General features: G+C 40.6%; 1 protein-coding gene across 2 annotated transcripts in view; it reads left to right on the forward strand.

The window, feature by feature from the left end:
• Positions 1–16,439, forward strand: part of LOC143023014 (TBC1 domain family member 13) — a 37,598-nt gene that overhangs the window by 18,819 nt on the left and 2,340 nt on the right. For both annotated transcript variants that reach the window (XM_076181452.1, XM_076181453.1), the window contains 4 exons: positions 1,382–1,583; positions 2,590–2,712; positions 2,876–2,933; positions 8,610–8,736. In XM_076181452.1, coding sequence (XP_076037567.1) covers positions 1,382–1,583; positions 2,590–2,712; positions 2,876–2,933; positions 8,610–8,687 — 461 coding nt within the window. In that variant the 3' untranslated portion in view covers positions 8,688–8,736. The remainder of the gene's footprint in view (positions 1–1,381; positions 1,584–2,589; positions 2,713–2,875; positions 2,934–8,609; positions 8,737–16,439) is intronic.

A 16,439-nucleotide genomic window follows, 5' to 3' on the forward strand; every position in this document is an offset into this window, starting at 1 on the left:
CTCCCACCCATTTCATTTCCTATATATTCCACTCCCCTCCACCCTCCTCCCTCCCTCTTATCTTGGCACCTCCTGGATAACGGGTCATCCCTGCATCCTGTCCACTGCCCTGGGTCAGAAGCAGTGTTGCAAGGGAAGCAAGTAAATGCCTGAAGGGAATGAGAAATGTTGTGAGAAATAAGTATTTGGGGGATAAATGCAAACAGAAGACTGTGTAAATGGGTGATTGTACCCACATCACTATGTGAAGCAGACTTAGATTTTAAAGTAGGTAGAAAGGAAAAGTTTAAACATGATTAAAGTGAAGTGTTTGAGATGTTTGGAGGTAGTTACAAGGACGGATAGATTGAGAAATGAGGAAGTTTGAAGAGAGTAGGGATGGAAAGAGAGCTGGTAGATAAGGTTGATCAAGAATACTGTGATAATTTGGGCGTATGGAATGAGTGAAAAGAAGACTTGGGAAAAGAGTGTAGAAGGTGGAGATGGATGAAGTAAACTTGTGAGAAGGACTGAGAATGGTATAGATGGATGGGATGAAAGGGGCATTGGGTGCAAGAGGAATGTCTGTCGAGGAAGTAAGAGAGAGGGCAAGAGATAAATGTGAGTGGAGAGGGGTTGTGAATGGATGAGAAATTAGTGCAGCCTGAAGGGATTTCTTTTTGTCTTTTCTGTAAGCTCCTGAGTGGATGAAGGGTATTGTTATCATGTAATATAGTGATGGGGGTAAACCAGCTTCAGCTTTTGGGCCTTGCTGTGGAGGTGCTGTGTGTTGTTGCATTGCCTCTGACCTGAGCACAGTGGGCTTGGGATAAACATTTAGCTATAATATTTGTTGTAATTCCTGTTCTGTGGAAAAGATCTGTAATAACAGTAGCTATAAAGACGATGATAACAATGAACAGATGTTACAAAATTTTAGTTAGGCTAGGTACGAGATCATCTAGGTAAATATCAGCTGACTAGATACTTTAGCTTTGCTTACGAGACCAAGGGAATCTTTCCTGATTTTTTATTTTTTATATATTTGATATGGGGGTCTTGTTTACCATCAAATGTCATATCTATTGCTTTTATGTACTTGTTTATTTTATTCTGTTCATTTATTTATATTAAACATATCTGAAGAAAGAGCATTATATATATATTTTTTTTTAGTATGTAAGCACAAAATGATTATAAGTTACTAAGGTAGTTGGTATTAATGTATAAAACTATTTTTTTGTGTATGCAAATTTAATTCTAAATTTACTTTCTATGAAAATAAATATAGTGATTTGAAATAAAAATCAAGCTTAAGAACCTCTTGCATGTTAATGCTCATAGAACTAAATCAATGTTTTAGTTCAGTTTGATATTATTTGAAGTATTTTTGTTTAAATAGAGCATGCTGAAGCCGACTGTTTCTGGTGTTTCATCTCTCTAATGGCTGAGATGCGTGACGTTTTCATCCGTACGCTAGATGAAAGTGCCAGTGGTATTGGTGCCATACTTGAGCGCCTCATGGAAACTCTCAAGCTCCATGATAATCAACTGTGGTGTCGACTGAATGTGCTCGATCTCAAGCCACAGTACTTTGCATTTAGGTAAAGCAATCAAGAGTGTAGCATGTTATTTTATTTTATTTTTTTATTTTTTTTTTTAGTGTACGGGTTTTCAAAATGGACTGCCTATACCCACAAGACTATTAAAAATACTTTCTTAGGGCAGATATACTGAATGTGCTTGATCTCAAGCCACAGTACTTTGCATTTAGGTAAAGCATCTATTAAGACTGTAGCATGTCCTTTTTTTTTTTTAACTTTTAGTGTAGGGGTTTTCAAACTGGACTGCCTATACCCACAAGAGTATTAAAAATGCTTTCTTAGGGCAGATATACTTAGTGTATTTCATTGTCTAACACTGAACTTCTGTAACAAGAAATTGCATTTAAAATTACTACTTTAACCATTTTGCTGTTGTGGCATCTTCTGAGCATACTAAAATTGTATAGTATTAGCCTGTATATTAGGTAGAGGAGTTGATTAAGGTAGTCATACTTTTTTACTGCATATATGTACCTTAAGTTGAATAGACTTGTAGAATACGTCACTAGAGCAAAAGGGCGATAGGTATCTTTCCTCTAAATCATTGTAAGACCTGTACACAATAGTTGGAATTATTGAATATGTGTATACTTTAGATAACTCTTAATATGTTCACTGCATGAGAAGTGCTTTAATATGAATTTGGAAAATGTTAAGGGGTACACAGTTATTAAAAATTTGAGGACTCTTCTAAACCTTTTACTGTGGGTAAAGTATATGTTTACTTGTATATATGGTATATTATTTATGATAATTATACTACAGTGAGACCTCTCATCAACGGACGTTAATTAGCTGTGTTTGCTGTGTTTTTGGTGCTGTTGTTTAGTGCGTGCAATCACTATGCCCTAAAACCACTCCAAAACACCAAAAACACAGCAAAAACCCCGCAAACACAGCTAATTAACGTCCGATAATGAGAGGTCTCGCTGTAATTTGAAGTTGATGCTTGTCGTGCTATACTGATTTTTTTTTTTTTTTTTTTTTCCCTTTGCTGGATTTCCAGATGGTTTACTCTCATGCTGTCACAAGAGTTTGACCTGCCAGATGTCATCAGAGTCTGGGACTCAATTTTTTCCAAAACCAATCATTTTGATTTCCTTCTCCATGTGTGTGTGGCCATGATGATGTAAGTGTTCCTCTTTACAAAGCTGGTTATTTTATTTATTGGTTTATTCATTTAATTGTTGTATACAATATGATCTATATAGGACAACTCGTAACTATGTAGTTATATTAAACTTTATTCACATCCATTATTGATAATAAGGAGCTTTATCCTTTCATGTCAGCTTGCAGAGGGACACACTTTTGACTTCTGACTTTGCTGCCAGTATGAAACTGTTACAGGTAAGAAGCAAGGTCTACACAATACACAATTCTTTTTCACATTGTTGTATACTTTATAGATTGGGTCTTTACATGGGTATTGATTGCATGTCTTATGATGAGATGTACAAGGGGTAAATGAAATGGTGAATTGGAGGTAAGTCTTAAAGTAGAGAGGCTAGAGGGAGTAGATGGAGTGTACTTGAGGGGAAGACTGAGAATGGGATGGATGGATGGATGGATGAATGGATGGATGGGGTGAAGGGGGTCTTGAGGAAAAGGGGAATGTATACATTGTGACAAATGTGGATAGGAGGTAAAGGGAACATGGGCTGAGGGAAATACTTTTATTCCTGACTAGTTTTGCCTGAGTGGCTTCTTCTGAAGAAGCCACTCAGGCGAAACTAGTCAGGAATAAAAGTATTTCCCTCAGCCCGTGTTCCCTTTACCTCCTATCCAGAAAAGGGGAATGTTTAATGAGCAGAGAAGTGAGAGGGTGGGAGATAGGTTTGAATGGAGACGAGCTGTGAATGGATGATAAATTCTTGTGACTCAGAGGTTTTTCCCCATCTCTATTTATTTGAGGGGACATGTAAATGAAGAAATGCGGGTAAACAGATTTGGTTGTTAGGTTCTGCTGTGGAAGTGCTGTCTTGCTACATTGCTACTAGGACAATGGGTGTGGGGCAGGGATGGTCCTTCATCCACAAGGAGCTAAGAGATTTTTAACATGCATACATACATATACCAACGTTTTTTTTCCCCCTTACAAGGGAGGTAGCCAAAGTCAAAGGCATAAATCCACTCCCACGCATTTCATCCCCACGTACTCCAGTCCCATTCGCCACCCCTTCCTCCTTCTTTTCTTGGCTCCTGGATGATGGGTCATTCCTGCATCTCGCCCATTGCCCTGGGTTAGAGGCAATGTTGCAATATACAGCACATCCATAGCAAGGCTGCTTCATTTAATCGGCAAACCCCCCTCGCTGTCCCCTTGTGCAGAAAAACAGAAGACAGGGAGAAATCCCTTTGGGCTGCTTCAAAATATCATTCACACATACTCTCCCATCCCCCACCTATTTCCTTCCAGGTATCCAGGCATCACAGTATCATCCATACACAACCATTTTCCACACACCTCTATCTTTTGTCTTCTCCCTTCCTTCCTCAACAGACATTCCCCTCTTTCCCAATGCCCCTTTTCCCCATCCATCCATCTCGTCCTTGGTCACCCCCTCATGTTCACTCCCTCCACGTCTGCCTTCCACACCTCTTTTACTAATCTTTCTTCACTCATTCTTTCCATTTGTCCGGATTATCCCAGTAATCTTTCATCAACCTTATTTTCGAACTTCCTTTCCACCCCTGCCCACCTCCTCCTCACCTCGTTTCTCACTCTATCCAGCCTAGTAACCCCTACCATACTTCTCAGGCATTTCATTTCAAACACATTTAAACTCTTCCTCTCTTATGTTCCATGTTTCTGCCCCATACAGTGCTGTTGGCACAATCACTCCTTCATACAATCTCCTCTTAGCATCCATTCCCAAATGTCTATTTCTCATTACAGTTTTTAATACCATAAGTCACTTGCTTCTCCCAATCTACATTCTATCTCCACCTCCACCCCTCCCTTTCTCACCATATTCACTTCCAAGGATCTAAAACTATCTACTTCCTCCAGTCTCTCTCCCTTAATACTCTCTTCCAGTTTGCTGCCATATCCCTTGTACATCTCATTACCTTGCTTTTACCCACATTTATTTTCAACTTCCTTCTTTTGCACACCTTTCCAAATTCTGTCACTAATTTCCATAATTCCTCCTTTGATCCTGCTATAAGTGCAATATCATCAGCAAACAACAACTGGCTTGTCTCCCATTTTTCTTCATTTTCTTTAACCATCTCCAATCCCTGATCCATTACCCTTGCATTTATCTGTTGTACCGCTCCATCCATGTATAAATTGAACAGGCAAGGTGACATAACATACCCCTTTTGAAGTCCCACCTTTACCTCAAACTACTCACCCTCTCCAGTTTTAATTCTAACACAGGCTCTACTACTCTCCTAGAAATGTCTGACTCCTCTTAACAGTGTTCCTCCTATCCCATATATCTGTAATATTTCCAACAGTGCCTTCCTTTCTACCCTGTCATAAGCCTTTTTCAAATTCATAAAGGCTCAAAAAACATCCTTACCTTTTGCTAAAGCTTTCTCACATATCTGTCTTACCACAAAAATCTGATCCCATACATATCCTAAGCCCACACTGTTCCTTCTCAATGACTCCCTCTGTTCCTCTCCTAATCCTCTCAGTCAAAACTCTCCCATAAGCCTTCTAACTACACTGAACATACTGATCCCTCTGAAAATACTACACTCACACTTGTCCTCTTTTCCTTTGTAAAGCAGAACTATACAGGCACTTCTCCAGTCCTCTGGCACTCTACCCTCTTTTAGACAAAAATTAAACAATCTCACCAGCCAGTCCACCACCTCTGTACCCATCCAACCCAGGTGCCTTGTCTGCTCTCATCATTTTGATAACTGCTTTCACCTCATCTTTCCTTATTTCACCTCCGTTTTCCTCATTCATCACTCATTTTCTTAGTGTTTCCCACTGCAACTACCTTTCCCTCCCTCACCACCTTCACATTTAGCAACTCCCTAAAATACTCTACCCATCTTCCTCTTACTGCCGTCTCTTCCATTATTATCTCTTCATCTGCACCTTTTACCATTTCTTCTCTACTTGATTTGCCTAACCTTCCTCTCTTAATTTCCTTCCAAAACATCTTTTTATTACTTTCAAATTTTTCTGTCATACTCTTACCCCATTACGCATCTGCTCTCCTCTTTGCCTCCTTTATTTTGTGCTTTACTTCTCTTCTTTTTTTGTACCTCTCACATGATTCTCTCATCCTATTTTGTAACCAACCTGTGAATGTTCATTTCTTCTCTTCAACCTTCTTTGCTTCATCATCCCACCACTCACTACCTTTCCTTCTATTTTCTCCCATCCTTCTTGTTCCACACACCATCTTTGCACACCTTGTGACTCCCTCCTTGAAATATCCCCATTCCTCCTCCACTCCTAGTTCCATTCTATCTTTTACTCCCTCCCACTCCTCTCTCAAGTTCTTCTTGTACCTCTCCTTTTCTTTCTCACTTAAACAATTTACTCTAAGCACCTCCCTACCTTCTGTCCTTTTCCTCTTTCTCCATCTATCCTCCACTCTCAACTTACCTTCCACCAAAGAAATTATATTCCCCCACTCTCTCCCCTTAGAGCATGTATATTCAAAACTCTTCCTACTCTCTCCTGGTCACCATTTTATAGTCCATTAGAGCCCTATCTACCATCATTCCATCCACCACCCTTTCACATGTGTACTTATGCTTGACCTTCTTCTTAAACATTGTATTTGCTATAATAGATTTTCTTGCTACACACCACCATTATCTCTCCACTACAATTTTTTCCTGAAACTCCTTACTTCCCAACCACTCCGTCTATTGGTTATCTCCAACCCTAGCATTAAGATCTCCCAATACCACTACATTGACATTTCTCTCTAAACCCTCTAGCCACTTCCATACGGTGACGCCTACGTAGGTGGCATGAGGAGCAAGTGGGTACTCGATGATGCCGACGTCGGCATCTTGATTATATTTATTGTAGTCGTACCTAAGTAACCTCCATTCTCTCTAAACTGGCTTCATCATATTTTCTATGGTTATCAAAATACACGGGTGAAAGAGAACGAACGATTGAGCGCTGACTTTATTTTTTATAATGCAATTATTATGACGCAACATTGCACGTCAGGCAGCTAATGCTGCCAGATGTGCGATGTGCCCCAGAATGAAGAGGCTAGGCACTCGTTTAGATCAATCCAAAAAGCCTCCCTTTCCTCTACAGTCTTCTCACTACCAGGCCCATATGCTCTTACAAAGACTCGCATTTCCCATCCCAGTTTCACCTTCATCCACATTAATTGTGAAGAAACCTTCCACTCCACCACACACTTATCTATCTCTTCACTTACTAGTATAGCCACCCCTTCTCTCCCTCATCTTCTCTTCACTCCTGACACCCTCCCAACTACACTCCCAATCTCAAACTTGCCCCTACCTTTCAACTTTTTCACTTGGTGCCAACACATCCATTTTTCTTCTTACAAACATAAACTGCCTATCTTTTCCCTTTTACTCTCATCTGTAGCGCATCCATGCACATTATAAGACACAGACCTTAGGATTCTTTTTGAAAAACTCCTCCCAGACCCTCTTATGCCTTTGCTTTTTTTAGGAATGTCCCCTTTGAGGCTACAGAGAGTAGGATGCCTAGTCCTATCCCCATCCTGTTTTAGTCATCTTTTACAACTCAAGTGGGAACATTTGGTGGCAGTGTTCTTTCTCTCCTACCACAGGGTTCAGTCTAAAAAAGGAAACTAATTTTCAGAGAAATGGCACAGGACAGTAATAAGAGTGGGGTGACAGCATAACGGAGGGACAAATACAGTATAATAAAGTAGCATAATTTCTAAATGAATAGAGATTTCCTCTATCACAGACAAAATGATATGTGGCTGTAGTCCATAAGGGTGCCCCATATAGAGAGTTTTAAAAGGGAAACAAATGGGTTTGGAATGGTGTAAGAGGGGTGAAAGATAGATGTATGTCTTGGCTGGCTACCTCATGAATAGGAAGAATCCTTTTTGGTATATCGGTAATTATCCACAAGGAGCTAAGATAAAAGGGAAACTAAATGGGTGTGAGATGAGTGAAGAGTGGGTGGATACCTTGGCTGGCTATGTCCATTATAAGGTAGAAGAGGCCTTATTGTATATACTCATAGTTATAGAGTATTATTGTTATTAGCTTGGATTTTACCACAGAAGAACTTTTGCATTAAGTGGAAGAAATATTTTGGAATAATAGTGCGTGAATGAGCACTTGTAGCTGTTACTTCTTGAACTAAATGGGTGTGAGATGAGTGAAGAGTGGGTAGATGCCTTGGCTGGCTACGTCCATTACAAGGTAGAAGAGGCCTTATGGTATATACTCGTAGTTATAGGGTATTATTATTATTAGCTTGGATTTTACCACAGAAGAACTCTCGCATTAAGTGGAAGAAATATTTTTGGAATAATAGTGTGTGAATGAGCACTTGTAGCTGTTACTTCTTGAACTAAATGGGTGTGAGATGAGTGAAGAGTGGGTAGATGCCTTGGCTGGCTATGTCCATTACAAGGTAGAAGAGGCCTTATGGTATATACTCATAGTTATAGGGTATTATTATTATTAGCTTGGATTTTACCACAGAAGAACTCGTGCATTAAGTGGAAGAAATATTTTTTAGAATAATAGTGTGTGAATGAGCACTTGTAGCTGTTATTTCTTGAACTTTGCATGCCCTTTCTGTCAGATTACTTTGATGTATAAGCCACATCCCCCATTCTGATGCATGATTAGTTGGAGTGGAGAGGGCTTGGGTTTGTCCTGGTTAACTTCACCCCATCAATCGTATGCAATGACATGTGAATAGAAACACTTGAACATTGGGTTATGATAATTCAGCTGTAGCATGGTCATGCTACCATATTCCTATCTATGTACTTAGATTATACTGATGAAATTAGTCTTGAGTGTTGAGTTAATGATTTACACTATTCTTTGTTTTGCCAACAGCACTATCCTCCCATTGACATCACTATTGTCCTAACTAAAGCCATGGAACTTCAGGAAAGCACAGCAGAGACCAGCTGACCTCTTGCTGTCCCCGTGCATCTTTTAAATTTTTTTCCTATCTTACCAGGTAAGTGCTGTGATGCAAGGAAGGGAGGGGATAGGGGGGTTAGGGAGTGGTTATGTAAGAGTGATATTTTGATGCATCCCAAAGGGATTCCCTGTCTTCTCTTTCTGCATGAGGGGACAGGGAATGTTGCCAACTTAGTGAAGTGGCCTTGCTGTGGATGTGCTGTGTCTTGCTGCATTGCTTCTGACCCAGGGCAGTGGGCAGGATACAGGGATGACCTGTCATCCATGAGAAGCTGAGGTGAGAGGGAGGAAAGGGTGGTGGATGGGAATGGAATCGGTGGGGGTAAGTATTTGCCTTTTGACTTGGATACCTCCCTTATACCCCATCTGGAGTATTGGCTGCGTATTATTGTGGTGTCAAAGCTGTTCAGTAGCATGCAGCTGATATTTTAGGGTCTATATGGGACACCCCTGTGGAGCAGAGTCACACATTATTTTGTCTGTCCCTGTTAATAGAGAAATGATGATACTTTATTATACTGCGACTGTCCCTCCATTATGCTGTCACCCCACTCTTAAGGGGGTACGCGACACCTGGGGGGGTGAATTTGGTCAAGATATGGCATTTTTCAAAACTGTGTTCAAAATGTTCGTATACCACTTAGAAACAAATCCCAACAAATAATTTTCCAGCCACGCGCAATTTAAAGGTCCTGGGTGAGGTTTAAAGGGACAGATATAAAGGCGCAACCCACACTAGAGGGAGGCGTGCCACTTAGGACCTTCAGGCGCAGCGAATAACGTTGAAATTTGATTGAATTTACACTCGCCCAGTGTATCAACGACCAATACGATTGTGGAGGGGAAGGGAGGAAGGTGGAGGGAGAATATTTCGCCAACTTTGTGCGAAACTAAGCGTTAGTTCCCGGCTAGCTCTGAAAAGGGAAGTACGCATGTCTCATGAGCTCTCATTGCAATCTATTACTTTAGCTAGTACATATTACTCTTTAGTACAGTCATCATGGGTAGCAAAAAGAACAAAAGAACATCACAATGACAAAAAACAGCAGTTAAAGATGGCAAGCAGTCAAAGACGACTAAAGATCTCACCACCTCTCACTCCACCACCGCCCTCACCTGCACCTCTGTGACGGTGACAGAGGTAAAGGACAACATTAGACTAAACAATTCAAAGAGGAAGATTAAATCCAAAGAAGAAAGCAAGAGGAAAAAGATCAAGGCTATACAGGAAGAAGAAAGAAGAAGGGACATCATATGATGCTGGAGGGGGTGCCCTACCAACATAGATTGGCGAGGGGAATCTGATGAGGAAAGAGAAGGCGCCCACTACTGGAAAATAAACCTCTTTCCAATGATTTAGATACCCTGAAGACCCCCAGCAGAGAGGTTTCATATGAAGAAACCGCCAAAGGTGCAAAAAAGCAAATTATATGATGTTGTTGTCTGTGCGTCGTCACTACTGTGATATACTTATACTTTAGTTTTTCAGTATTTAAAGTACTTATAATTAAAATATGTTGATAATTTTTACTGTACTTATTATATAATAAGAATTAAGCCATGAAAAAATCAGTCAAATTGGTGAAACTATAAGCAAGTTACAGATATATTCATATTTCAAGTTGCCATATCTCCGTTCGATATTTTTCTACTTTTTTTTAATCATAAAAAATCTAATATACATCAGATTTAGATGAAACTTACAGGGAATATTACTTTTAGTAACTGCTAGGGCTGATCGTTCGAATATTTTGAATAGGATGAAAGAGTTTGGAGTAATGGAAACAAGAGCAAAAAAATTGTATTTTTCACGATTTTTGCCAGACATTAAAATTGAAATGCCTGTATGCAAAAGTATAAAGGAAATTGTTCAATTACTCAATGACCGGCCCTAGGTGTGCCTACTGACTAATCATAGCCAAAATATAAAACAAATTGGTCCACGTATTATGGTGCTGTGCACTTTTAAATGTCGCTACTGGTATACGTACATGTGTACATGTGTACATACATCATTCTGCTTCACCTAAAATGTAGGCAATATGGATACCTATTTACCTGAGAAGTTTCAGCTCTTTACTCTAAATATTTTAGAAAATGACCTCCAGGTGTCGCGTACCCCCTTAATACTGTCCTGTACCAATTCTCTGAATATTAATTTCTTTTTTTTTTGCCGAACCCTGTAGTAGGGGAGAAGAAAACTGCCACCAAGTATTCCCACGTCAGGTGTAAAAGGTGACAGAAATGGCATCCTACTCCCTGTAGTCCTAAAGGGGACATTCCTAAAAAAAGCAAAAGTATAAGAAGGTCTGGGAGTGGTTTTCCAACCAGAACTGTAAGGCTTGGGCCTTTTAATGTGTGTGGATGTGAAGAGATAGGCAGTATGTTTGTGAGAAGAAAGATGAATTTGTTGGCACTGAATAAAGCTAAGTTGAAAGTTAGGGGCAAGTTTGAGTTTGGGAGTGTAGTAGGGAGGGTGTCAGGAGTGAAGAATAGATGAGGGAGAGAAGGGGTGGCTATACTAGTAAGTGAAGAGATAGATAAGTGTGTGGTGGAGGGAAAGGTTTCTTCAAGGTTAATGTGGATGAAGGTGAAACTGGGAATGGAGATATGGGTTTATGTAAGTGCATATGGACCTGGTGTTGAGAAGACTATAGAGGAAAGGGAGTTGTTGGGGATAGGTTTAACTGAATGCCTAGAGGGTTTAGAGAGAAATGTCAATGTAGTGGTATTGGGAGATCTTAATGCTAGGGTAGGAGATGAACCAATAGATGGAGTGGTTGGGAAGTAAGGAGTTCAAGGAAAAAATTGTAGTGGATGATGGTGATGTGTCTTGAAAGAGAGTTAATGATAGTAAATACAATGTTTAAGAAGAAAGTCAAGCATAAATGCACATGGGAGAGGGTGGTGGATAGAAGGGTGGTAGATAGGGCTTTAATGGACTGTATAGTAGTAACTGAGAGAAGTGTAGAAAGAGTTTTGAATGTACATGTTCTAAAAGGAGAGACTGGGGGAATATCAGATTATATTTGTTGAAAGTTAAATTGGGAGTGGAGGATAGATGGAGAAAGAGGAAAAGGACAGAAGGTAGGGAGGTGCTTAGAGTAAACTGCTTAAATGAGAAAGAAAAGGAGGAGAACAAGAAGCTGAGAGAGAGAGTGGGAGTGAAAGTAGAACTAGGAGGAATAGGGATGTTTCAAGGAGGGAGTCACACAGGTGTGCAAAAGTGATGTGTGGAACAAGCAGGACGGGAGGCAATAGAAGGAAGGGTAGTGAGTGGTGGGATGATGAAGCAAAGATGGTTGTAGAAGAGAAGAAACAAGCATTCACAGACTGGTTACAAAATAGGACGAGAGAATCATATGAAAGGTACAGAGAAAAGAAGTGAAGTAAAGTATAAGATAAAGGAGGCAAAGAGGTGAAATGGGGTAAGAGTGTACGGAAGATTTTGAAAGTAATAAAGAGATGTTTGGAAGGAAATTAAGAGGGGAAGGGTAGGTGAATCAAGTACAGAAGAAAAGTTAATAAGTGCAGATAGAGAGATGATGTATGTATGTGAGTAGGAAGATGGATATATTGGCATTAAGTGAAACTAAATTGAAAAGGAGGGGTGAGTTTTTTTGAAGTGTAGTAAGGAGTGTGTCAGGAGTGAGGAAAGGACAAAGGAGGGAAAGGGTGGTTTTCCTAGTAAGTGAAGACATAGGTAATGTTGTGGAGTGGAAGGAGGTTTTCTTAAGGTTAATGTGGATGAAGGTGAAACTGGGAAGGGAGATGTCTGTTTTTGTAAGCCTGGTTGCAAGAATAGTGTAGAGGAAAGGGAGGCTTTTTGGGTAGATATAAACAAGTGCTTAGAGTTTTGGGAGGTATGTCAGTGTGGTTTTTGGAGATCTCAAGATGGAGTGGTTTAGAGGTGTAGAATGCCAGGTAAAAATCATAGTGGGGTTAATGGAGATGTGTTTAGAGGGTTGATGATAGCTAACACAGTGTTTAGAAAAAGGGTCAAGCATAAGTACACTTTAGAGTGGGTGGTGGATGGAAGGTAGGTTGGTAAGGCATTAATTATGTAGTGGTATCCAGGAAAAGAGTAGGAATAGCTCTGGATGTCCATGTTAGGGGAGAGAGTGGGGGAATATCAGATGAGTTTTGGTGGAGGGCAAGTTGAGAGTGGAGAATAGGTGAAGAAAGATGAAAAGGGTAGAAGGTAAGGAGGTGCTTAGATTAAGCTGGTTAAATGAGAAAGAAAGGGAGCATAGGTACCAAAAGCTGAAAGTGTGGGAGGTGGTGGAGGATAGAGTAGAGATAGGAATGGAGGAGGAATGGGAGTATTTTGGGTGAGTGACAAGGTGTGCAAAGGTGGTATATGGAACAAGGAGGATGGGAGGGAATAGAAGGAAGGGTAGTGAGTGGTGGGATGGTGAACTAAAGAAGGTAGTAGAAGAGAAGTGAGCATTCAGGGACTGGTTGCAAAGTTTGATGAAAGAAACATATGAAAGATGCAAAGAAAAAGAAGATAATCAAAACAAAAGATAAAGGAAGCAATAAGGAGAGCTTATGTAAAATGGTGGAAAAGTTGACAGAAAATTTTGAAAGTAATAAAAAGATGTTTTGGAAGGAAATTAAGAGAGGAAGGGGAAGGAGTCGAGTAGAGAAGAAAAGGGAAAGGAGTGGAAGGACAGATGTTAACAGAAGAAGAGGCATTAAGGAGAAGGTAGGCAGAGTATTTTAGAGAGCTGTTGAATGTGGAGGAGGCTAGGGAGGGATTGATGGTAGCAGTGGGAGGTGCTAAGAAAATGTGATGGGAGAGAAATAGAGGAGAAATAAAAAAAAAGATGAGTTGCAAGTAGTTGTTAAGATTATGAGAACAGGTAAGGCACCTGGGTTAGATGGGCATCATGCGGAATGTCTGAAGAAAGGAGGTACAGTAATAGTGGGCTGGTTAGTGAGGCTGTTTAACCCCTTCCATACGGTGCCGCACACGTAGGCGTCATGGACTTAGATCTCGGTGGCAGCAGCCAATGCCAGCCGTACGACGTGTTGTAATAATACTCGCATCATAAAATATAGTCAACGCTTATATCGATCGTTCTCTCTTCACCTGTGAATTTTGATAACCATAGAAAATGCGATTACAAAAGAATTAGAAAGAATGTCATTATGGAGGGGCGACTACAATAAATATAATCAAGACGCCGATATGTCAGCCTCGCGAATACACTCGCTCCCCATGACGCCTACGTGTGCGGCACCGTATGGAAGGGGTTAATGTGTGTCTAAGGAAGGGTAGGATTCTAGAGGACTGGAGGAGTGTCTGTGTAGTTTCACTTTACAAGGGTAAAGGGGACTAATGTGAGTTTATATAGTAGTTTCAGAGGGATTAGTTTGTTGAGTGTAGTTGAGAAGGCATATGGGAGGGTTTTAATTAAGAGGATTAGGAGGGGAACAGAGGGAGTAGTTGGTGAGGAACAGTGTGGGTTTAGGACAGGTAGGGGTTGTGTGGATCAGATTTTTGTAGTAAGGCAAGTATGTGAGAAAGCTTTAGCAAAATATAAGGATGTTTTTTTGGGCTTCATGAATTTGGAAAAGGCTTATGACAGGGTAGACAGGAAGGCACTGTGGGAGGTTTTGCAGATATATGGGATTGTGGGAAACCAATTAATTGCAGTCAAGTGTAGTAGAGCCTGTATTAGAATTGGAAATGGAGAGAGTGGTTTGAGGTAAAGGTGGAACTATGAAAGGGATGTGTCATGTCACCATGGCTGTTCAGTGTGTACATGGATGGAGTTGTGCAGAAGGTGAAGGGAAAGGAAATGGAGATGGTTAAAGAAAATGGAGAGAAGTGCGAGGCAAGCCAGTTGTTGTTTGCTGACGACGCTGCACTTGTGGTAGGGTCAGGAGAGGGATTAGAGGAAGTAGTGATGGAGTTTGGGAGGGTATGGGAAAGGAGAAAGTCGAAGGTAAATGTGGGTAAAAGTAAGATGATGAGATGAACAAGGGGAGAGGATGGGAGTAAATTGGAACTACAGTATTACCTCTCATTAACGGACTAAAAGGGGGGTAACGGTGTCCGTTGATGTGAATAATCCATTGATTTGGAATGGTTTTTGGGTGGTATAGTGATTGCACAGCACTAAACAACAGCACCAAGAACACTGAAAACACAGCAAACACAGCTAATTAACATCCGTTAATGAGAGGTAGTACTGTAAATCTTAAAGGAGAGAGGCTGGAAGAAGTGGATAGCTTTAGGTATTTGGGATTGCATGTGGCAGTAAAGGGAGGAGTGGAGGTGGAAGTAAATTGGAGATTGAGAAAAGCAAGTAAATGCCTTGGTAGATTAAAAAGTGTCATGAAAAATAGGCATTAGGGAATGGATGCAAAGAGAAAAGCAAGTAAATGCCTTGGTAGATTAAAAAGTGTCATGAAAAATAGGCATTAGGGAGTAGATGCAAAGAGAAAAGCAAGTAAATGTCTAGGCAGATTAAATAGTGTAATGAAAAATAGGCAAAGAGGAAACTGTATGAAGAGGTGATGGTGCCAATGGTACTGTATGGGGCAGAAACATGGGATTTAACCACTTCAGTATGACTGAAATTCTTGTGTGCAGCATCAGCTATCATGTAATTTGCATCACACAACTTGCACTATGAAATATAAAGTCACTGCTGTAGTACTTATTCTCTTTTACTCTGAGTAATAATAAACACAGAAAACATGATCAAACCAGTTCACAGGATCTGGGGGTAACTCGTGTAGAACTACAAAAATATATAATAAAGATGCCAATGCTGGGATCCTTGTGTACCCACTTGCTCCTCATGATACCTATGTAGGCATCATTGTACCGAAGTGGTTAAGAGAGGCAGGGAGGAAAATTTTAAATGCGGTTGAGATGAAGTGTCCGAGAAGTATGGTAGGAGTTACAAGGTTGGATAGAGTGAAAAAGGAGTTGAGGAGAGCTGGGGTGGAAATGGAGGTGCCAGATAGGGCTGGTAAAAGATTATTTGGATGGTTTGGGCATATGGAAATAATAAATGAAGGAAGATTAGTAAAAGATGTGTTGAAGGCAGAGTTGTAGGGAGTGATCTTGAGGGGATGACAGAGGATGAGATGGATGGATGGGGTAAAAGGGCATTGAACAAGAGGGGAATGTTTATTAAGGAAGAAGGCAGGAGATAGGGGTGTGTGGAGAATGTCTGTGTATAGATGACACTGTGATGCAAGGAAGGTGGAGGGGTAGGGAGTGGTTATGTATGAATGATATTTTGATGCAGCCAAAGGGATTTCTCCCTGTCTTCTATTTTCCTGTACGAGGGAATGGAGAGGGGGGTTCACCAATTAAATGAAGAGGCCCTACTGTGGATGTGCTGTCCTACTACATTGCTTTTGACCCAGGACAGTGGGCTGGATGCAGGGGCAACCATCATTCATGAGGAACTAAGATGAGAAGGAAGAAAGGGTGGTAGATGGGAGTGGGTATATGCCTTTTGACTTGGCTACCTCCCATGTAAGGGGGGAAAACCCCTTGGTATATAGATAGATCTGTATACCAAAAAGCTTCTTCCACATTATAAGGGAGGTAGCCGACTAAGGCATGCACCCATCCTACGGTCGTACAACACCGATTTGTTTCCTTTTTTTGAAAATCTCTTGGTTCCTTGTTGATGAAGGAGCACATCATATACCCACATTGTAGTCAAACCCATATCACCACCCCTGTCAACATCACTTGGCCAGACTGCG

The sequence above is a fragment of the Oratosquilla oratoria genome, unplaced genomic scaffold, assembly GCF_046742065.1.
Source record: "Oratosquilla oratoria isolate Oo_2021 unplaced genomic scaffold, ASM4674206v1 SCAFFOLD275, whole genome shotgun sequence".
Classification (NCBI taxonomy): domain Eukaryota; kingdom Metazoa; phylum Arthropoda; class Malacostraca; order Stomatopoda; family Squillidae; genus Oratosquilla; species Oratosquilla oratoria.